Source organism: Pristis pectinata, chromosome 38 (genome assembly GCF_009764475.1).
Source record: "Pristis pectinata isolate sPriPec2 chromosome 38, sPriPec2.1.pri, whole genome shotgun sequence".
Classification (NCBI taxonomy): Eukaryota; Metazoa; Chordata; class Chondrichthyes; order Rhinopristiformes; family Pristidae; genus Pristis; species Pristis pectinata.
The window spans coordinates 6,599,560-6,623,268 of record NC_067441.1 but is presented as its reverse complement, the minus strand read 5'-3'; the positions used below and the strand labels follow the sequence as shown (position 1 = coordinate 6,623,268).

Here is a 23,709-nt window from a genome sequence, read left to right as displayed (position 1 = left end):
TTTGTGGGCAAATTGCACCCCCCCACCCCACCATCAGGAGTATCTACAGGAGGTGCTGCCTCAAGAAGGCAACATCTATCATCAAAGATCCCCACCATCCGGGCCGTGCCATCTTCTCACAGTTCTCATCGGGTAGGACGTACAGAAGCCTTAAGTCCCACACCACCAGGTTCAGGAACAGCGTTCTTTCTTGTAAAATTTGTGCATAATTTATGTTTTTCTTGTGAATGTTGTGTGTCTGATGCTCTGTGCCTGTGATGGTGCTGCAAGTGTTTCATTGCACCTGTGCACACATGGACTTGTGTGCACATGACAGTAAAATCGACTTTGACTTATTGTCTCCAGTAGCTAGGTGGTAGAATTGACGGGAACGCGGGGAGAATCAGCTAGTGCGGGGGTCCAAGAGCTGGCCTGGACTCAATGGGCATGTGTCGTAAGGAAAGTTATGTGCCCACTTGTTGGTGAGAGAGGTGGTGGGTTTGGGAAGTGGTAACAGAGGAGCAGGGGCAAGTAACTGGAGGAAAATAAAGATTCGTGCGGAGAGACGTTGTACTGACTGGTGCCCTTCACCACCACTGGGCCGTCAGGGTCAGAGGCAGCAAACATTCAGCCAGGGGGGTGAAGCAACATTCCCCTCCCTTTCTGGAGGACACAATTGGGGTGGGGGGGGGGGAAGAGGGGAGGTGAGGAAGAAGTTTCTCATCCAGAGCAATAAAGGCCCGGGCACGGTAGTGTAGTGGTTAGCGTAACGCTATTACAGCACCAGCGACCCGGGTTCAATTCCCGCCGCTGTCTGTAAGGAGTTTGTACATTCTCCCCGTCTGCGTGGGTTTCCTCCGGGTGCTCCGGTTTTCTCATACATTCCAAAGACGTACGGGTTAGGAAGTTGTGGGCGTGCTATGTTGGTGCCGGAAGCGTGGCGACGCTTGTGGGCTGCCCCCAGTGGGCACTGTACATCGAAACACACAAGGAAAGGTGCATTTCCCTGCATGTTTCGATGTACATGTGACTAAAAAAGATATCTTATAAAAAGCAAACAGCTGGAAGAACAGCGTGTTGAGCAGCATCTGTTGGCGAATTGTCAGTGTTTCAGATTGTGACCCTGCATTAGGACCAATCAGACTCAGGGGCAGGTGGCAGTAGGTGATGGGCTCAGCAGGAACCGGGGGTGGACGAGGAATTGTCCAGCAGATTTCTGTCACCCAGAAGACAGTCTCTCAGCCCCGGCTCGCTCTGGAATCAAACCAGAGGAGGCGCCACCTGGACCACTGGTCTCTGGATGTCCCAGGAAAGCCCAGTGTCCCAACGCTGCTGTGATCGCCCCTCAGCCTCCGATCTGCTAATGCCCTAATCCTGCACTTTCTGCTAAATCCTAAAGTTCCTTCTTCACCCAGAGGAACCCACTGCCTTAGAAAGCTATTGCATTACATTTAACAAGTGGTTCATTTTGGTTGGTCAAATATGATGGCAGAATATAGTATTAATGGTAAGACTCTTGGCAGTGTGGAGGATTTGAGGGATCTTGGGGTCCGAGTCCAAAGGACGCTCAAAGCAGCTGCACAGGTTGACTCTGTGGTTAAGAAGGCATACAGTGTATTGTCCTTCATCAATCGGGGAATTGAATTTAGGAGCCAAGAAGTAATGTCACAGCTATATAGGACCCTGGTCACACCCCACTTGGAGGACTGTGCTCAGTCTGGTCGCCTCACTACAGGAAGGATGTGGAAGCCATAGAGACGGTGCAGAAGAGATTTACAAGGATGTTGTCTGGATTGGGGAGCATGCCTTATGAGAACATGTTGAGGGAACTTGGTCTTTTCTCCTTGGAGCCACGGAGGATGAGGGGGGACCTGATAGAGGTGTATAAGATGATGAGAGGTATTGATCATGTGGATAGTCAGAGGCTTTTTCCCAGGGCTGAAATGGTGGCCACAAGAGGACACAGGTTTAAGGTGCTGGGGAGTAGGTACAGAGGAGATGTCAGGGGTAAGTTTTTTACTCAGAGAGTGGTGAGTGCGCGGAATGGGCTGCCGGCAATGGTGGTGGAGGCGGATACGATAGGGTCTTTTAAGAGACTTTCGGATAGGTACATGGAGCTGAGAAAAATAGAGGGCTATGGGTAAGCCTAGTAATTTCTAAGGTAGGGACATGTTTGGCACAACTTTGTGGGCCGAAGGGCCTGAATTGTGCTGTAGGTTTTCTATGTTTCTAAGTATCGAGACAAGCAGGTGAATCTCCAAGGCAGAGAAGGCTACAGACCAGGTGCCGGTAAATGGGATAGGTACTTGATGGACAGGATGGGCTGAAGGGCCTGTTTCTGTGCCATATGGCACTGTTCACAGAGGAGCCGATGGTGCGTTGGCTCAGGACAGCAGCTGCTGGGCTCAACACAACCAGCAAATAACTCATCCATCAAATTGCTATACAAAGACAGGTCTTTTAATTGACGTTGAGCCCCCCCTTGGTGAGTGAACGCAGCAGAATTGCCTGCCGTCACCAGACAATCCCTCGCTGACCCCCGCCCCCCCCACCACTCATTCCCCAACAGCTCCGTCATCCTCTGAATGGCACTGCCGATCAGACTCAGGGACAGGGGGCAGTAGGTGATGGGCTCGGCAGGAATGGGGGGGGGGGGGGGGGGGTCATAGGGAACTGTCCGGCAGATTTCTGTCACCCAGAAGATGGAGTCTTTCAGCCCCCAGTTCACTCTGGATTCAAACCAGAGGAGGAGCCACCTGCACCCCCGGTCTCTGGATGTCCCAGGGTAGCCCAGTGCAGAACCTGCTCACTGAGCATGTTCACTGGTATCCAATCACTGGGCTCCTGTGAGCCCTGAGGATAGGTGCCCAACACACAAACACACATGGATGGAATGACGTTGACTGTTAACCAGAGCAGACGAGTCTCTCAAGGAAAGACTGCAGGAGGCTCCAGAGAGAATACGTCCCTACGGAGATCTCAGTTAAAATGCACAACAGTGGTGTGAGAGGGAGAGGGAGGGAGGGAGGGAGGGCGGGAGGGAGGGAGGGAGGGAGGGAGGGAGGGAGGGAGGGAGGGAGGGAGGGAGGGAGGGAGGGAGGGAGAGAGAGAGAGAGAGAGAGAGAGAGAGAGAGAGAGAGAGAGAGAGAGAGAGAGAGAGAGAGAGAGAGAGAGAGAGAGAGAGAGAGAGAGAGAGAGAGAGAGAGAGACACACACACACACACACACACACACACACAGTGCCGGTGAGCCACTTGAGGACCCCACCCAAGGAAGCCCCCAGGTTCCCTGGCACACTGACATCACCCCCTCCGGTGTCCACGCCTTGCATTCAGCCAAGCTCCGCGTGGACCAGTGAGTAGAGCTTGACGCCTCCCTTAGCCGATGGGCACAGCTCCTGCCAGCTGCTCGTGGCCTCCTCCATCTTCAACACATCCTGTTGAGAGAAAGATAACAAGCTGGCACTCGAGGTCAGGTCAGCAGAAGCTGCAGGAACCTGTGAGGAAGCTCAGCTGCAAAGGTGAGCACAGCAAGCTCCCACAGACGGTGACGTGATAATGACCGGGTTTATTAAATAAAGTGATGCTGGTTGAGGGATTAAAATATCAGCCTGGAGGGACTGGCGGGAACTCCGGTGCACCACCACCACCCAGTATAGTGTTTACGTTCACCCAGGGAGCAGATGAGGTTCTCATCCGTAACGTAACAGGTCCCACACCCCTGCTCCCCCTTCCTCACCAGGAAGTCCACTATGTGTTGGGTCGGGGCTTAAACCCACAGTCAACTGGTCAGGGGTGGGGGGGGGGGGTGGTGGTGGGGGAGGGAGAGAGGGGAGGGGGAGGGAGAGAGGGGGGTGATACCTGTTGTGTGATGAAGATGATGTTAGTCGACTCCTGAGCCTCTGGGCCACCGATCAGATAGCGCTGCCTCACCTCCTCTGAGGTCAGCTTACACCTGTCCGGAGAACGCACAGGAACATAAGAAGCTGCAGGGAGTAGTGGACTCTGCCCAACACATCAGGGGCACATCCCTCCCCACCATCGGGAGTATCTACAGGAGGCGCTGCCTCAAGAAGGCAACATTCATCATCAAAGATCCCCACCATCCGGGCCGTGCCATCTTCTCGCAGCTCCCATCGGGCAGGAGGTACAGAAGCCTGAAGTCCCCACACCACCAGGTTCAGGAACAGCTACCTCCCTTCAACCATTCAGTTCTTGAACCAACCTGCACAACCCTAATCACTGCCTCAGTACAGCAACACTGGGACCACTTTGCACTGCAATGGATTTTATTTTTTGGTTTAAATTGTGTTCTTTCTTGTACAATTCTAATGTATTCTCTTGTGAATGTTGTGTATCTGATGCTATGTGCCTGTGATGCTGCTGCAAGCAAGTTTTTCAATGCACCTATACAGTATGTACATGTGTTTATGACAGTAAACTCGACTTGACTTTAGAAGCACAAAGACTCTAAACAAGGCTGCACTCCACAATTTTGTACCAACATATGAATGAGGGACAGGAGTACGTCACTCCTGTCCCGTCATCGAATTAGGTCACTCCCGATCTGACTGTAACCTCAAACCTACACCCCCGTCTTCCCCATTAAACCTTTCACCCCCTTTCTTATCTACCCCAGCCTTGATGGTATTTAAAGACTTTGCTTCCAGTGCCTGGTCCCAAACCCTCAGGAAATGTTTTGCCTCAGGTGACCCCTTAACTTTACGCCACTTGTTCTAGATTCTCCCACGGGGGCAAACACCCTCTCCACACCCACCTCGTCAAGACCACTCAGGATCTTACTATTCAATCAAGTCCCTTTTTGCTCTTCCAAACTCCAGCAGAGGGAACCGGCATGCCCAGAAATATTCCACATGGTGGGAAAATTGAAAGGCAGTTCAGTTTTCTGTTCACTGCAGTTTAGACAGAGTGCTGCACTGCCAGGAGGGATGTTGAACCCAGCACACAGCGTCCTCCCCGGGAACATTGTTGACCAGGAACTGTGACCTCCATATTTACCAATAGATGAGATCCACAATCAGGCAGCTCAGTGGCGCAGCGGGTAGAGCTGCTGCCTCACAGCTCCAGAGACCTGGGTTCGATTCTGATCTCCGGCTGTGTGTGTGTGTGTGTGTGTGTGTGTGTGTGTGTGTGTGTGTGTGTGTCTCTGCATCTGTGTGTGTGTCTCTGCGTCTGTGTGTGTGTCTCTGCGCCTGTGTGTCTGTCTCTGCGTCTGTGTGTGTGTGTGTGTGTGTGTGTGTGTGTGTGTGTGTGTGTGTGTGGAGTTTGCATGTTCTCCCTGTGACCGGGTGGGTTTCCTCCCACATCTCAACGACATGCGGGGTTGCTGGGTTAATTGGCCGCTGTATATTTCCCCCCTCGTGTGTGGGTGAGAGGTTGAATTGGGGCAGGGGAGCAGTTGATGAGAATATGGGTAGAATAAAAATGGGATTGGTGCAAGCCAGGAGTTTGATGACCGTGTTCCCTCTACGACTCTGCCCAGAAAGGGGGTGGGTACGGGGGCAAATTAATACTTTAAAAGTAAGACGCCCCATACCTGACGTAAAACTCCGCACTGGCTCTCCCTGCACTCCTGTTATTCCGCACAATTCCTAACAGCAGGGGTCTGTTTAAACTTTCCAAGGGGATGTTAACCTGATGAAGAGAACAAAATGAAACAGACATTACAGATCCACCTTGTGTTTGTCTGCACCTCACTGGCAGATCCCAACCAAAGATGCTTTGTAATTTATTCATTTTTCAGCCTATTATCTGGCAAGGTCGACATTTATTGTCCATCCCTGACTGGCCTTCAAAAGGCGGTGACATTTTGGTAGCCTTCTCGGTTTTATTCTTGAAGAGTGAAGCACATGGTGTAGGTCAGGAGTCACATATCGGCCAGACCTGGTAAAGTCAAGGTCAAAGTCGAATTTACCGTCATATGAAAAACTTACTTGCAGCAGCCTCACAGGCACATAGCATCAGATGCACACTGTTGACAAGATACACAAGTGATGGACTCTTGACCTCACAATTTACCTCGTCGTGGCCCTTGCACCTTATTGTCTGCCTGCACTGCACTTTCCCTGTAACTGTAACACTTTATTCTGCATTCTGTTATTGTTTTCCCTTGTACTACCTCAATGCACTGATGTGATGAAATGATCTGTATGGATGGCAGGCAAAACAAAGTTTTCGGTACATGTGACAATAATAAACCAATTACATTCACAAGAAAAAAATGAATTAAACATAAATTACACCCAATTTTTACAACGAAGAACACAATTAGGACAAAAAAAAGAGTCCACTGTAGTGCAAAGTGTTCATAGTGTTGCTATACTGGTCAAAGAGAGTCCCACCATTCCATCCCGCCCCACCATTCAATATGATCATGGCCTCATGTCCCTTCCTGTCCCAGTTCCCCATGAACCTCAGTTCCCCGACAGTTCAAAACATGTATCCACCTCCTCTTTAAACATCTCCAGCGATCCGGCCTCCAACCCTCCGACGTAGAGAGTTCGAGGGATTCACCGCCCTCTGCAAGAAGGAATTTCATGCCGAGGTGTTTCCATGAGTGGGAGAATCTCGAATGAGGGGACACAGTTATTAGATTTGGGACCGGTCGTTTAAAACTGAGGTGCGTAGAGGGTGGTGAATCTCTGGAATTCTCTCCCGCAGGGAATGCCTGTGTGCCCTGTGACGCTGCTGCTAGTCTTTCATTGCACCTGTGCATACATGTACTTGTGCATATGACAATAAACTCGACTTTGAGACAGAGGACTGGACCATTGAAGGCATTTAAAGAGAAGATAATTTTTTTTTGAAAGACAAGGGAAATGAGTGCTGTGGGGAACTGCCCCATCCCATCGGGCAGAAGATACAAAAGCCTGAAAGCACGTACCACCAGGCTCAAGGACAGCTTCTATCTCGCTGTTATAAGACCATTGAACGGTCCCCTAGTCTGATAAGATGGACTCTTGACCTCACAATCTACCTCGTCATGGCCCTTGCACCTTATTGTCTGCCTGCACTGCACTTTCTCTGTAGCTGTAACACTTTATTCTGCATTGTTTTGCTCTGTACTACCCCAATGCAGTTTTGTAATGAATTGATCTGTATGAACGCTACGCAAGACAAGTATTTCACTTGTACCTCGGTACAAGTGACAAAAATAAACCAATACCAGAAGAAGAGACGAGACCCGGGGCAGATCAGCCGTGCTCACAGTGAATGGTGGGGTAGGCTCGAGGGGCTGGCTGAACCCATTTGCTCATTCTGTCTGTGGCTTTGGTCCTGTTTAAGGAAGGAAAGAGGGTCAATTGGCTCTTTATTGCCTTGTGAGTTCGGGGGCAGCTAGGAATAGACAATAAATGCTGGCGTTGCCAAGGACATCCAGATCTCCTGAACAAATACATTTTATAAAATGCAAACCAAATGTTGCCGTAGAGGATAAAAAGAGTCTTCTGCCTGCTCTGGATCTGTTGAGGGGTGAGGGCGAGGCAAGCTTTTTGGTAACATGCAGAAACAGGCCCTTCGGCCCACCGAGTCCGTGCCAACCATTAACCACGCATCACACATTCTCCCCCCACTCACTCCGCCTGATGATATTGCAAGGGACTGGGTGCGAGCTAGCACCCGAGGAAGGGGCCAAACGGCGCTCGCCGGTTGGCGAGTCACGCCTGGAGCAATACCTCGTCACGAATCTCTCCTAAAATGGAGGCAAAGAGCTCTTGAACGACCAGCTCGGCCGACAAGTGTTCCAGTCGAATGGATTCCTCTGGCACACCCTTCACGGCTGCCTGCAATCAGAGAAATGGGTCGAGATTAGGAACAGTAAGGGGAAGAAAAGAATCACTGGTGGGAGTTGTCTATAGGCCACCAAATATCGACATTACAGTGGCACAGTCAATAAACCACGAAATATCTGATGCATGCAAGAATGGAACGGTTGTCATGGGGGACTTTAACCCACATAGATTGGGCAAATCAAGTTGGTTGAGGCAGTCTTGAGGAGGACTTTATAGAATGCATCCCTGATTGCTTTCTTGAACAGCAGGTTAGTGAACCTACAAGGGAACATGCGACAGGTAAAATTAACAACCTTGTAGTTAGGGATCCTCTTGGAAAAAGTGATCACAGTATGATTGAGTTTCTCATACAAATGGAGAATGCAATAGTTTGATCTGAAACCAGCATATTATGCCTAAACAAGGGAGACTACAACGGGATGAGGGAGGAGCTGGCTAGCATGGACTGGGAACACAGGCTATATGGTGGGACAGCTGAGGAACAGTGGAAAACTTTCAAAGAGATTTTTCAGTGCTCAGCAAAAGTCTATTCCAGTTAAAAGCAAGGACAGTAAGGATGGGGAGAGCCAGCCTTGGATAACTAAGGAAATAAAGGAAGGCATCAAGCTAAAAGCTCATGCATACAAAGTCGCCAAGAGTAGTGGGAAACAGGAAGATTGGGAAATCTTTAAAAAGCAGCAAAGAACCACTAAGAAAAGCAATAAGGAAAAGGAAGATAAATTATGAAAGTAAACTAGCACAAAATATAAAAACATATAGTCAAAGTTTTTATAATTATATAAAGCAGAAAAGGCTGGTTAAAGCGAATGTAGGTCCCTTGGAAAACTAGAAAGGGGAATTAATATTTCTCTCTTGAATATAGAGTCACAGCACGGAAACAGGCCCTTCGGCCCAACTTGTCCATGCCAACCAAGTTGTCAACCTGAGTGAGTCCTATTTGCCAGCGTTTGGCCCATATACCTCTAAACCTTTCCTATCCGTGTGCCTGTCCAAACGTCTTTTAAACACTGTAAATGTACCCGCCTCTGCAGCTTCCTCTGGCAGCTCGTTCCACCACCCACCCTCCTTTTATGAAAAACTTTGCCCCTCAGATCCACTTTAAATCTTTCCCCTCTCACCTTAAATCTTTGCTCTCTAGTTTTAGTCTCCCCTACCCTGGGAAAAAGACTGTTACTATGAACTATAACCCTCATGATTTTAGAGACCTCTGTATGGTTATCCCTCAGTCTCCTTGGCTCTTGGCTTATCTGGTCTCTCCTTATAACTCATGCCCTCTAGTCCTGGGAATGTCCTTGCGAATCTTTCCTGCACCCTCTCCAGCTGAATGACATCCTTCCTACAGCAGGGCAAAATATTCAGTGACTCGGCCTCCACAGTCCTCTTGGGTAGAGAATTCCAAGATTCACCATCCTCCAGGTGAAAAAAATCTTTTCTCGTCTGTCCTGAATGGCCAGCCCCTATGTATGAGCTTGTGACCTCCCCCCTTACCCCCAGATCGCAACACCCGAAGACACCTCAGCTACCTGTCAAGCCCCGTAAGAACTGTGCTTGTTTCAGTGAGATCGCTCCCCATTCATTCCTTAGGTTGGAAGACTTTATCGAGTTTAGTTGAGGTAAATCAGTCCCAGCCCTGAACTTCTCAGAAATATTTGGAAGGACTCCAAGGTCTCTGCAAAGTCACAATACTGTATGGACCAAGAATACGAGAGGAGACATGATAGAGGTGTACAAAATATTAAGAGGAATAGATAGAGTGGACAGCCAGCGCCTCTTTCCCAGAGCACTAAAGCTCAATACAAGAGGGCATGGCTTTAAAGTAGTGGGTGGGAAGTTCAAGGGAGGTTTTTCACCCAGAGAGTGGTTGGGGCGTGGAATGCGCTGCCTGGGGCGGTGGTGGAGGCAGGTACATTGGTCAAATTCAAGAGATTACTAGATAGGCATATGGAGGAATTTAAAATCGAGGGATATGTGGGAAGAAGGGGTTAGATAGTCTTAGGCGAGGTTTAAAGGTCGGCACAGCATTGTGGGCCGAAGGGCCTGTATTGTGCTGTACTGTTCTATGTTCTAATACATCACTGAAGCTTCACTTTAGTCGAGTATCCGTTATTCTGTACATTCTGGCCTGCAATTATTTACTATCAAGGGTGATTATCTTGTACCACACGGTGTAATGTGACTTGCTCCTGCTGCACTATTGGGTAATGTGGAAATGGCAGAGGCTTTGAAAGACTATTTTGTGTCAGTCTTCACGGATACGATAGGAGGTGAGGACCTCAATACAATCGCTATCACTAAAGATGTAGTGCTGAGCAAACTAGTGGGCCTAAAGGTAGACAAGTTCCCTGGTCATGATGGAATACATCCCAGGGTACTGAAAGAAATGGCAGAACTTATAGTAGAGGCACTTGTGATAAGTTACCAAAATTCTCTGGACTCTGGGCAGGTCCCGGCGGATTGGAAGACAGCGAATGTCACGCCACTGTTTAAAAAAGGATGTAGGCAAAAGGCAGGTAACTATAGGTCTGTACTGACCATGGGCGTGGCTCAGTAGGGTGGTAGACTCCAGACCACTGGCACTGGGCAGTAGGGAGACAGACCCCTGACCACGGGCACTGGGCAGCAGGGTGACAGACCCCTGACTAAGGGCATTGGGCAGCAGGGAGACAGACCCCTGACCATGGGCATTGGGCAGCAGGGAGACAGACCCCTGACCACGGGCATTGGGCAGCAGGGAGACAGACCCCTGACCACAGGCATTGGGCAGCAGGGAGACAGACCCCTGACCACGGGCACTGGGCAGCAGGGTGACAGACCCCTGACCGGGCATTGGGCAGCAGGGTGACAGACCCCTGACCGGGCATTGGGCAGCAGGGAGACAGACCCCTGACCATGGGCATTGGGCAGCAGGGAGACAGACCCCTGACCACATGCATTGGACAGTAAGGAGACAGACCCCTGACCACGGGCATTGGGCAGTAGGGTGTTAGACCCCTGACCACGGGCATTGGACAGTAAAGTGTTAGACCCTTGGCCACGGGCATTGGGCAATAGGATGATAGACCCCTGACCACGGGCATTGTGCAGTAGGATGATAGACCCCTTACCATGGGCATTGGGCAGTAGGGTGTTAGACCCCAGACCACTGGCATTGTGCAGTAGGGTGATAGACCCCTGACCACGGGCACTGGGCAGCAGGGTGACAGACCCCTGACCACGGGCACTGGGCAGCAGGGTGACAGACCCCTGACCACGGGCACTGGGCAGCAGGGTGACAGACCCCTGACCACAGGCACTGGGCAGCAGGGTGACAGACCCCTGACCATGGGTGTGACTCAGCAGGGCTGACAGACCCGTTCCCATGCTCTCTGCGTTATGTGCACCTACCTTGGGCTCCGGGTGGCCCCCTGGGACATCCACCAGACCCGCCGCCTCAGCCACCCGGTCGCTCCTCCTGAGGAAAACAAAGAGGCTGTCGGCAGTCTGGAGCATGGCCCCGACGCCCAGCGGCTCCGCCAGGTAGGCCTGGCTGTCGCCGAAGTCCCTCAGCCCCCACCGCTGGAGGGCCGGCGCCTCCGCCGACCAGTTGGTGCCCAGGTAGTCACGGTAGCAGGTCAGTCCTAGCCGCAGCACCAGCCGCCCGTCCCGCAGCTCGGCCGAGTGGAAGCGGAACTTGGCCCCGTTGAAGAGCCAGGGCTGGGCCCTCTGCCGACACTCCCAGGTCTCCGCGATCCTCCGCTCGTGGCCGGGGTGGGGACGGCGGTTGTGGTCGGTCGAGAGCTCTGCCTGCACCTGCTCCTGAGTCAGCCCGGCCCCTGGGGGGCACCGGAGCACCACTGTGATGTCCGGGTCCATCCTCTGCGCCCCACGGCCGCTGGAAGCAGAGCAGGAGGGAGAGGGGTTATGTCGGCATCTGGGAAGCCACTCGGCCCATCCAGCCTGACCCACCGTTCAGTGAGATCTGTCTGTAACTCCACCGGTGATCTTTCAAACCGCCCCCCCCATTCTACTACCACTCCCAACCCCACCCTCCCCCTGAACCCCACCCCACCCCCACACCCCTCCCCCAAACCCACGCCCCACCCCCCACATCCCTCCCCAACCCCACACCCCACCCCCCCGAAAGCACGTACCACCAGGCTCATGGACAGCTTCTATCCCGCTGTTATCAGACTATTGAACGGTCCCCTAGTACCATAAGATGGACTCTTGACCTCACAATCTACCTCGTCGTGGCCCTTGCACCTCATTGTCTGCCTGCACTGCACTTTCTCTGTAACTGCAACACTTTATTCTGTATTGTTATTGTTTTCCCTTGTACTACCTCGATGTACTGTGCAGCGATTAGTGTAACACTATCAGTGCCAGCGACCCAGGTTAAATTCCCGCCGCTGTCTATAAGGAGCTTGTACGTTCTCCCCGTGACTGTGTGGGTTTCCTCCGGGTGCTCTGGTTTCCTCCCACATTCCAAAGACGTACAGGTTAGGAAGTTGCGGGCGTGCTATGTTGGCGCCAGAAATGTGGCGACACTTGCGGGCTGCCCCCAGAACATCCTACGCAACAGATGCATTTCACTGTGTTTCGATGTACACATCACTGATAAAGATATCTTATCTAATGAAATGATCTGTATGGACGGCATGCAAAACAAAGTTTTTTCCACTGCACCTTGGTACATGTGACAAGAATAAACCAATTTAACCTCTGCCTTAAACATATTATGATTCAGATTAGTTTATTGTCATACACACCAGGGTGTAGTGAAATTCCTTGCTCGTGTGACGCTCACAGGGTAAGCAGCGCAGGCAGATGCGCAGTTTTACATTGGCATCGTGGTCAGTACAGACATTGTGGGCCGAAGGGCCTGTTCCTGTGCTGTTCTGTTCTATGTCTTGGGTTTTGCTCCTCTAATGACCCTTTGGGTGCAAAGGGGAGGTACAGGGTTGGTGGTATGAAAACTGGAAACGCTGGGAAATCTCAGCAAGTCAGGTGGCACCTTGTGGAAGGAGAAACGGTCAACGTTTCGGGTCAGAACTGGGGAAGAGTTTTCTTTGTTGGGGTAAGAAAAAGTTCTTCCTCCAACCTGTACCTGGCCTCAACGTGGCAGTAGAGGAGGCCGTGGATGGGCGTGTCGGTGTGGGAGTGGGATGTGGAACTGAAGTGGGTGGCCACCGGGAGATCTTGGCTGTTGCGGCAGGTGGAGCGAAGGTTCTCCCAATCTGCGTCAGGTCTCACCGATGTACAGGAGGCAGCACCAGGTTTTCAGAACGAGGGAAGCTGGGGGAGGATGTGTAGACCCAGGATGAGTTGCCAGGGCTTAATGGGGACACCTATCAGCACATTGACCAGGATTGATGGTAGTTCCTCCTCTGGTCGAATAGGCAAGCATTACAAATGCAAAAACAAAATACCCAGTCTCAAAGATTGCCACATTTGATAAAGAGCAGCAGTGAGAGAAAAAAAATACACTCTGGACTTAGAGGAGACCGAGGAAGTTAAAAAGTATGGGGAGTTCGCGCGGGGTCGAAAACTTACCTTGACAACGAGCATCATCTGCACTACACTCACATGAAGCAGTGACGGGGACAAATGAGACAAGTTCCTGTCACTGCGCATGTCCATCATTTCAGCCAGTCAGAGGCACACATCGCACCTCACAGGGTAACGACCCGTACCAGTGAGACGGTCTTACCTGGGGAGGCCGGCTTCCGAGGGAGCACTGTCTCACCCCGTGGAACGCCGTGTAACAATGTAGCGCATTCCATGGAACGTGACGTAACAATGCGTCCATTCCATAGAACGCGGTGTAACAATGTATCGCATTCCATTGGAACGTGACGTAACAATGCATCCCATTCCAAAGAACGCGGAGTAACAATGTATCTCATTCCACTGGAACGCGGACTAACAATGTCTCTCACCCCGTACAACGGGGAGTAACAAACTCTCACCGTGCCCCTTATTCACTGGCTACTCCACGCTCCATTGATTAATGTACCCGGAAACTGACTCCAGGGTCTATTCCGGAATAGGCGGCACTGGCCAAACCGGCTCGGTGCAAAATTTCACGTCGAGTTTCACAAAGCGGAAGTCAGAGTGGGATCGCTGTTCGCGATTGGTTCAGCGGGCTGCATGTGAGAGAGTGGCGGCTGAACGTTCGTCCGCAGATGGGGGCACCGGAGGAGGATGTTCAGCCCGTCGTGCCTGAGCATGGACACTTGCTGCCGAGTGGTATCTGCCTCCGGTTAGGAGGGCCGTTTCATTCCGAGGTCAGGGAATTTGCATTGCGCCCTGGCCGAGAAGAGGCAGCGGCGAGCCTCCCAACTAGCAGTTCAGCCTCAGGACATGTAGTGCTACAAGGAGAGGCTATACAGCACTTCCAGTTTTCCTTTATTCAAGTAGATTATTGGCGAGCTGCATTTGATGCATTGATTGCTCTTGTCCTTCTATTTTGTTTTATATATTTAGTAGGATATGGGCAAGCCCAGCTTTTTATCGTTGATCGCCAATTACCCATGCACTGCTGCCTATTCAACTGTTGCAGTCCTTCTGGTGAAAGTTTATTGTCAGATATAAAAAAAAGTCGAGTTTGTTATCATAACGCACAAGTCCATGTGTGCACAGGTGCAATGAAAAACCACTTGCAGCAGCATCACAGGCACAGAGCATCAGATAAGCAGGATTCACAAGAAAAACATAAATTAAACATTAATTATACAGTTTTTACAAGAAGTAACTCAATTAGAAGAAAGAAAGGTCCATTTTAGTGCAAAGTGATCAGAGTGGTCATAGTGTTGCTATACTGAGGTAGTGATCAGGGCTGTGCTGGTTGGTTCAAGAACCGAATGGTTGAAGGGAAGTAGCTGTTCCTGAACCTGGTGGTGTGGGACTTCAGGCTTCTGTACCTCCTGCCTGATGGGAGCTGCGAGAAGATGGCACAGCCCGGATGGTGGGGATCTTTGATGATGGACGTTGCCTTCTTGAGGCAGCGCCTCCTGTAGATACTCCCGATGGTGGGGAGGGATGGGCCCGTGATGTATTGGGGCTGACTCCACGACTCTCTGCAGCTTCTTACGTTCCTGCGCATTTGAATTGCCGTCCCAGACCGTGATGCAACCAGTCAGGATACTTTCAACAGCACATCTGTAGAAGTTTGTTAGAGTGTTCGGTGACAAGCCAAACCTCCTTAACCTTCTAAGGAAGTAAAGACGCTGGCGCGCCTTCCTTGTGATTGCATCTATGTGCTGGGCCCAGGACAGGTCGTCCGAGATGTTAACGCCCAGGGATTTAAAGCTGCTGACTCTGTCCGCCGCCGATCCCCAAGGGTAGATTGGTGAAGGTGCTCCTGCAGTGCCACTGAGGAGGGAGTTTCAAGATTTGGATCCAGCGATGATGAAGGACCACTGGTACTGTAGGGCAGGCAGGCTGTCTGTAAGGAGTTTGTATGTCCCCCCCCCCCCCCCCCCCCCCCCACCGTGTCTGTGTGGGTTTCCTCCAGGTGCTCCGGTTTCCTCCCACATTCCAAAGACGTACAGGTTAGGAAGTTGTGGGCACGCTATGTTGGCGCCGGAAGTGTGGCGACACTTGTGGGCTGCCCCCAAAACACTCTACGCAAAAGATGCATTTCTCTGTGTGTTTCAATGTACATGTGACTGATAAAGATATCTTATCTTCCAAGTTGGGATGGTGTACAACTTGGAGGGGAATGGGAATGTGAAGAGAATAAAATGGGATTAGTGTAAATGGGTGGTTGATGGACCGCACAGACTCAGTGGGCTGAAAGGCCTGTATCTCTCTATGAGAATGTGATGATTCACTGACCTGCAGGTTCCCCAGGTCTCACGTCTGTTACGAGCCAGGTTGCTATTTGGTGAATGTCCCTTTAAGGCACCTGGACATTACAGTAGTAATGTGTGTGTGTGTGGTGTCACCAAGACAGCAAGATAACAACGTGTTGGCTGTTTTGCTCAGTGAGTCGAAGTGAGTCAGAGGAGGGAGAAAGAGAGAGAGACACTGACTGCTGGTCTCTGTAACAATGGATGAAGAACAATAGCTGTGTCTGTCACTACAATCCATGTATGGATTTTTTTTGGAGCAAACAAATGGAGTCCACTTTGTCGTTAATCTGTAGTGGGAAACAGGTATTTCTGTGGGCGGCCATGTATCGAATGCTTTCGGGGTGGCAGATACTTCGGAACAAAGCAGTGGAGATCATCAGTGATTGACGTGTTGTATGGGTTCCATCGTGGAACGTGTGGATTTCGTAAATTCTCTCTACATTTTCTCTTCAGTCAACGGTGGTTTTGCAAAAGCCTTTGCTCACGTTTCACCTTATGACTTGCTGAACGGAACTTTGAGAACTATTCCTAGACTTGGGGTTTGGGAATTTGCCCCACACGCACACACACTTTGAGTTTATTAGATTTGGGGTTAATGTTTAACATCTAACGTTTTTGCTTTTCTTATTATTATGAGTAGTTATTAATAAAATAGTTTCTAACACTTGTACATGACTCAGTGTGTTTCTGTTGTTGCTGGTACGTAGCGCATCATCCTACCCGGGAACAGTGTTGTGCTTCCCTGATCGTGGCTTGGACTGAATTACCTCTACCCAACATGCAGGGAACAACTTCACACAGACTGCAGTGGTTCATGGTGGTAGCTCAGCAGCAGTCTCTGGGGGGACAATAAATGCTGTCACTTGCCAGCAACGGCCACCTTCTGCATCACCGCCTGATATGGAGGCTCCAACACACAGGGTCGCAAGAGGCTGCAGAGGGTTGTAGACTCAGCCAGCTCCATCATGGGCACAACCCTCCCCACCATCGAGGACATCTTCAAGAGGTGGTGCCTCAAGAAGGAGGCATCCATCACTAAGGACCCTCATCATCCGGGACATGCCCTCTTCTCGTTACTACCATCGGGGGGAGGTACAGGAGCCTGGAAGACCCACACTCAAATGATTCAGGAACAGTTTCTTCCCCTCCACCATCAGATTTCTGAACAGTCTATGAACACCACCTCTTTTGCACTATTTATTTTCGTTACTTGAAATTTTATGTTTTTGCACTGTACTGCTGCCGCAAAACAACACATTTCACGACATACGTCAGTGATAATAAACCTGATTCTGATTCTTCTGAGAATGAAGAAAAAGATAACACTACGAGATTAGGGGCAGCCCAGTGGACCAGCGGGTAGAGCCACTGTTTCAGACCTAGAGACCCGGGTTCGATCCCAACCTCTGGAACTGTCTGTATGGAGTTTGCACATTCTCCCTGTGCCAATCTAAGAGCCTCTTAAATGCCTCTATCGTATCTGCCTCCACCACCACCCCTGACAGCACATTCCAGGCACCCACCACTCTCTGTGTAACAAAAACTTGCCCCACACATCTCATTTGAACACCCCTCTCACTTTAAATGCATGCCCTCTAGTCTTAGACATATCAACCCTGGGGAGAAAAGATACTGGCTGTCTATCTATCTATGCCTCTCATAATGTTATAAACTTCTATCACGTCTCCCCTCAGCCTCCGCTGCTCCAGAGAGAACAACCCAAGTTTGTTCTCTCCTTATAGCTCATGCCCTCTAATCCAGGCAGCATCCTGGTGAACCTCTTCTGCATCCTCTCCAAAGCCTCCACATCCTTCCTGTAACGGGACAACCAGAACTGAATGCAATACTCCAGATGCGGCCTGACTGCTGCAAGCAAGTTTTTCATTGCACCTGTACCTCACTGCGCTTGCGCACGTGACGGGTTACACCCGAACCAGGAGGGGGCCAACATCCTTGCGGCGAGATTTGCTAGCGTGGTTCGGGAGGGTTTAAACTAGTTTGTGAGGGGGAAGGGAACCGGAGGAGTAGGTCAGAGGAAGAAGGGGATGGGGAAAAGTTAGATCAAACAGGTAGAGAGGCTTTGGGGAAGGAGAAGCAGAGTACAGGCTATAAAAGTAGTAACGTAGATGGACTGAAGTGTGTTTACTTAAGAAGTGCCAGGAATAAGGGGGATGAACTGAGGGCTTGGATAAGTATGGGGGACTATGATATCGTGGCTATTACTGAGACATGGCTGACGTCAGGAGAGGAGTGGATATTGAATATTCCTGGTTTTCGGTGTTTTAAGAGGGATGGGGGGGGGAGAAGAGGAGGAGGGTGGCGATACTGGTCAGGGACACTGTTACGGCTGTGGAAAAGATGGATGTTGTAGAAGGACCATCTCTAGAGTCCGTATGGGTGGAATTAAGGAACAAGAAAGGAGCAGTTACTCTACTAGGAGTATTCTATAGGCCCCCCGGTAGCAGTAGAGATATAGAGGAGCAGATTGGCAGGCAGTGTTTGGAGAGAAGCAAAAATAACAGAGTTGTTATAATGGGAGACTTCAACTTCCCAAACATAGACTGGAACCTGCTTAGTGCCAAAGGTTTAGATGGGACGGAATTTGTTAAATGTGTCCAGGAGGGATTCCTGACGCAGTATGTTGACAGGCCGACTAGAAGGAATGCCATGTTAGATCTAGTTTTAGGAAATGAACCGGGACAGGTGAAGGATCTATTGGTGGGTGAGCATTTGGGGGACAGTGACCATTGCTCCATAACCTTTAAAATTGTCATGGACAGGTGCAGAGAGGACAAGAGGTTTTTCAATTGGGGAAGGGCGAACTACAAGGCTATAAGGAGAGAACATGGGAGTGTAACTTGGGATGTTCTTTTTGAAGGAAAATGTACCATGGAGATGTGGTCGATGTTCAGGGATCTTATGCAGGATGTTAGGGATAAATATGTCCCGGTGAGGCAGAGAAGGAATGGCAGGGTGAAGGAACCGTGGGTGACGAGAGAGGTGGAACGACTTGTTAGGGAGAAGAAGGTAACATATGTGAGGTATAAGCAGCAAGGTTCAGACAGGGCCCGTGAGGAATATAGGGTAGCGAGGAAGGAACTTAAGAAAGGGCTCAGGAGAGCTAGAAGGGGACATGAAAAGGCTTTGGCTAGTAGGGTTAAGGAAAATCCCAAGGCCTTTTTCAAGTACGTGAAGGGTAGGAGGATGGCTAGGGTAAACGTAGGTCCGATTAAGGACAAAGGTGGGAGAATTTACCTGGAGGCGGCGGAAGTGGGAGAAATTCTCAATGAGTACTTCTCTTCGGTATTCACCAGGGAGAGGGGTCTTGATGATGCGGAAGGGAGTGCTGGTAGGGGTAATGTTCTCGAGGTTGTAGATATCAAGAGAGAGGATGTGTTGAAGTTGTTAAATTATATTAAGACAGATAAATCTCCGGGGCCTGCCGGGATTTACCCCAGGCTGCTTCGAGAGGCTAGGGAGGAGATTGTTGAACCGCTGGTAAGGATCTTTGAGTCCTCGTTGTCCACGGGGATGGTGCCAGAGGATTGGAGGAGTGTGGGATGGAGGGATATGTGGGAGGAAGGGGTTAGGTAGTGTGAGGGTGGTTTGATGGACGGCACAACATGGCAGGCCGAAGGGCCTGTTTTGTGCTGTATGGTTCTATGGTTCTATGGACAATAAACTCGACTTGACTTGAGCCAGGCCTGAGTTCATCCCCCTGTGAGAACCTTCAGCTCCTGACACCTGCTCTCCTCAGAAGGCTTCTCTGCTGAGGGTAAATGCAATCTGGGGTGGAGGGTTATTGTCGCAGTTGCCAGGTACCTTCAGTTGCTGCATGCAACCAGCTATTTCATCTGTGTGTGTGCCTAAAGTAATAAACAAGCTATTTGACCACATAGATGAGTCCTCATTTCAGCGAGATGGTAAGGAGAAGATGGAACTAAGATAAGGTATCTTTATTAGTCACATGTACATCGAAACACACAGGGAAATGCATCTTTCGTGTAGAGTGTTCTGGGGGCAGCCCGCAAGTGTCGCCACGCTTCTGGCGCCAACATAGCATGCCCACAACTTCCTAACCCGTACGTCTTTGGAATGTGGGAGGAAACCGGAGCACCTGGAGGAAACCCACGCAGACACGGGGAGAACGTACAAACTCCTTACAGACAGCAGCTGGAATTGAACCTGGGTCGCTGGCGCTGTAATAGCGTTACACTAACCGCTACACTACCATGCCTGTAACTGCTTCCCCCTCTTCGACATGTAGATGGGCTGATTAGTAAGTTTGCAGTACCTCAGCGTACTTGTGCACATGACGATAAGCTCGACTTGGTTAACAGAAGTGCAGAGGGGTTAATCCAGCAAGGTTAGTGATAAGGCTGCAGTGGGAAGCAAGTTAAGTTACTTTCAGTCCTAGCGCAGGGTTGCAGAGTCCTTGTGTGTGTGGGTAGTGAAGCTAAGTTAGCAGCAGCATTGATTTGACAGGGTGAAACTTTGCACAGGCGCGTCTTTGGATGCTGTGTCAAAGAGGGAATTGTGAGAATGGGATTAGGGATAATTACTGTCATATTGTTATTGTCATACGCACAAATCCATGTGTGCATAGGTGCAATGAAAAACTTACTTGCAGCAGCATCACAGGCACATAGCATCAACTGAGCAGCATTGACAAGAAAAACATAAATAAAACATATTATACACTATTTTTACAAGAAAGAGCATAATTAGAACAAAAAGTCCATTCTCAAGCTGATTTCAATGCAGAAGAGGGAAACAGAAAAGTAAAGGGTCGCAATTCCAGATACGAAAGGGTCAGAGAGAGGATGTGGAAAGGCCGTGACCCCCTGTAAATTGGCCTGATAGGTAGTTTGCCAGGAAATATTCTGCCTTCAGCGTTGCCAGAACTTCACGCTCATTTAAGAAACATGATCAGAAAATAACCTCCGATTGGCTGAGAATCAACTGCAAAGCTCACAACAGGCCCCACTGAATCGTGTTGACGTTAGACAGAGTAAAAAAAAGCACGGAAGCAGGCCCTTCAGCTCAACTTGTCCAAGTTGCCTACCTGAGCTAGTCCCATTTGCCCGAGCTTGGCCCATATTGGTATTGGTTTATTATTGTCACTTGTACCGAGGTACAGTGAAAAACTTGTCTTGCATACCGATCGTACAGATGAATTCATTACACAGTGCAGTTACATTGGGTTAGTACAGAGTGCATTGAGGTAGTACAGGTAAAAACAACAGTACAGAGTAAAGTGTCACAGCTACAGAGAAAGTGCAGTGCAATAAGGTGCAAGGTCACAACAAGGTAGATCATGAGGTCAGAGTCCATCTCAGAAAAGGGATCCCTCTAAACCTTTCCTATCCGTGTACCTGTCCAAGTGAATTTTAAACGTTGTTAATGTACCTGCCTCAACCACTTTCTCTGCATACCCAGTGCTCACTGTGTGAAGAAGTTGCCCCTCACATTCCTTTTAAACCTTTCCCCTCTCACCTTAAACCCATGCCCTCCAGTTTTTAGTTTCCCTTCCCTGGGAAATAGACAGTGTACATTTGCTCTATCTCTGCCCCTCATGATATACATTGACAACAAACACTATTTGTCCCCTGCCCTCCCCTCGAATAGCTCCCTGTGTGGCTCCGCCTTTGGCAGGGCCTCACGATCAGTTGAGGCAGTGAGTCTCAGGGGGTGGGGGGGGGGGGGGAGTCAACTGACCAGTGGAGTTGTGGGTGCGTCATATACGAAACCTGAGCTACCTGCACAACTGTGTGAACGTGGGCGGCATGGTGGCGCAGCGGGTAGAGCCGCTGCCTCACGGTGCCGGAGACCCCAGTTCAATCCCAACCTCAGGTGCTGTCCATGTGGAGTTTGCATATTATCCCTGCGATCGCATGGGTTTCCCACATCCCAACGACGTGCGGTGTCAGTGTGTAGGTGAGGGGTAGAATTAGAGGGCATGTGGGGAGAAGAGGCAACATGAAAATTGGGATTGCTTTATGAGCCAACACAGACTAAATGAGCCAACACAGACTAAATGGGCCAAATGGCCTCCCCTTATCATAAGGAGATTTTACGAATGAGGAACTTGGCCCCTGTAGCCCGCTCCCCGTTCAATAAGATTGTGACACACTCCACACTCCCGACCCCCCCCTCAGTAAACCTTTCACCCTTCCTTGCTGATGGTTCCTCTCCACAAAGGCAACCACAAACCAGTCCTGCCTCAACCCTGAAGCACACCGGGGCTTCCTGCAGGTGTGACAGGAACTACGTCTCTCGTTAGACGAGCCAGTCGGAGTTGGATCACTTTCTCCCCAACGACTGCAACTTCCGTGGGAGACCTCGGCCAATTTCCCCCGCTCCGGGCTCGGGGCACGTTGGAGCCAGAATGCCTGTGGTCAGATGGCTCCAAATAATCTGGCAAATTTGGAGCAGCCTTCTGATCTGTGTGTCTCCATCTCGATGGTCTGTGCATTTAGGTGAGATGTCATCAGCAGGATGACATTACATCCTCGGTTCTCGTGGACGTTCAACTTCCAGGGTTGTAATGATGCCCAGCAGTGGCTCAGAGGGTCAACACCCCTCCCGGGTTTAGTAGCTCGTGAGCCTCACCTGGACTGTGGAATCCAGGCCAGTGGAGAGTGGAAGGAGGTGGTACAGGGCGGCACAGTGGTGCCTCCCAGCAAGTTCGCACACATCGCGTTCCGCCAACGGCTGGTGGTGTTGGTCAAGGGACTCCCCTAGATACTGGGGAGATCAAACCATCAGTGACCTTGGGTCTTTAACAAGGGTAAGCTGGGTAGAATATAAGAGCAGGGATGTGATGTTGAGGCTCTATAAGGCATTGGTAAGGCCTCACTTGGAATACTGTGTGCAGTTTTGGGTTCCTTAAGAAAGGATGTGCTGATGTTGGAGAGGGTTCAGAGAAGATTCATTAGAATGATTCCAGGAATGAGAGGGTTAACATATGAGGAACATCTGACGGCTCTTGGGCTGAACTCCTTGGGGTTCAGAAGAATGAGGGGGGACCTCATAGAAACATTTCAAATGTTAAAAGGCCTGGACAGAGTAGATGTGGCAAAGTTGTTTCCCATGGTAGGGGAGTCTAGTACAAGAGGGCATGACTTCAGGATTGAAGGGCGCCCATTCAGAACAGAGATGTGGAGAAATTTCTTTAGCCAGAGAGTGGTAAATCTGTGGAACTTGTTGCCACGGGCGGCTGTGGAGGCAAAGTCATTGGGTGTATTTAAGGCAGAGATTGATAGGTATCTGAGTAGCCAGGGCATCAAAGGTTATGGTGAGAAGGCGGGGGAGTGGGGCTAAATGGGAGAATGGATCAGCTCATGACAGAATGGCAGAGTCGATGGGCCGAATGGCTGACTTCTGCTCCTTTGTCTTATGGGTTTAACATCCTTTCCGAAGGCAGCAGTCTGCCTGCGGACCCCCACGCCAGAGACCTTGGGCTGAATTACGGCCCCAGTCCTGTGGGGAAGGAACCTGAACCCATGGTCCTCTGACCCTGGGCGAGAGTGAGCGTGCACTGCTTACTGAGGCACAAGTGGGAGATCAGAGAATCTTGCCCAGTACACCACCAGGGCGGCTCAGTGGCGTAGTGGGTAGAGCCACTGCCTCGCAGCTCCAGAGACCCAGGTTCGATCCCGACCTCTGACACTGTCTGTGTGTGTGTGGATTTGCATGTTCTCCCTGTGACCCCATAGGTTTCCCCATGTGCTCCAGTTTCCTCCCACGTCCCAACGACGTGCGGGGTCGATGGCTAATTGCCCCCCTTAGAAACACAGAAAACCTACAGCAAAATTCAGGTCCTTCGGCCCACAAAGCTGTGCCGAACATGTCCCCACCTGAGAAATTACTAGGCTTACCCATAGCCCTCTATTTTTCTCAGCTCCATGTATCTATCCAAAAGTCTCTTAAAAGACCCTGTCGTATCAGCCTCCACCACCGTTGCCGGCAGCCCATTCCACGCACTCACCACTCTCTGAGTAAAAAACTTACCCCTGACATCTCCTCTGTACCTACTCCCCAGCACCTTAAACCTGTGTCCTCTTGTGGCAACCATTTCAGCCC

At 50.4% G+C, this 23,709-nt stretch overlaps 1 protein-coding gene across 3 annotated transcripts; it reads right to left on the bottom strand.

The window, feature by feature from the left end:
* Nucleotides 1-2,203: 2,203 nt before the first annotated feature.
* On the bottom strand, nt 2,204-13,953 carry nudt22 (nudix (nucleoside diphosphate linked moiety X)-type motif 22). Of its 3 annotated transcripts, none has more exons than XM_052045287.1 (6): nt 13,738-13,953; nt 11,174-11,660; nt 7,673-7,780; nt 5,536-5,633; nt 3,840-3,933; nt 2,204-3,415 (listed from the first exon to the last, which is right to left on the bottom strand). In XM_052045287.1, exons 2-6 carry the CDS (start codon nt 11,639-11,641, stop codon nt 3,311-3,313), a joined length of 873 nt encoding a protein of 290 aa, XP_051901247.1. In that variant the 5' UTR covers nt 11,642-11,660; nt 13,738-13,953; the 3' UTR covers nt 2,204-3,310. The 3 variants fall into 3 exon arrangements, with proteins under 3 accessions (XP_051901247.1, XP_051901248.1, XP_051901249.1); XM_052045288.1 differs by having other exon boundaries at nt 13,708-13,759; XM_052045289.1 differs by lacking the exon at nt 13,738-13,953 and adding an exon at nt 13,322-13,382.
* Between the last annotated feature and the right edge of the window lie 9,756 nt (nt 13,954-23,709).

Bases quoted from the DNA above. Each gene is read 5' to 3' on its own strand.
- nudt22 (XM_052045287.1), bottom strand. From the start codon at position 11,641: ATGGACCCGGACATCACAGTGGTGCTCCGGTGCCCCCCAGGGGCCGGG. The intron at 5,634-7,672 runs GTATTGCTCCAG...TCTCTTCATCAG, and splicing joins TAGGAGAGATTCGTGACGAG to GTTAACATCCCCTTGGAAAG. The intron at 3,416-3,839 runs GTATCACCCCCC...TTCTCTCAACAG, and splicing joins TCATCTTCATCACACAACAG to GATGTGTTGAAGATGGAGGA.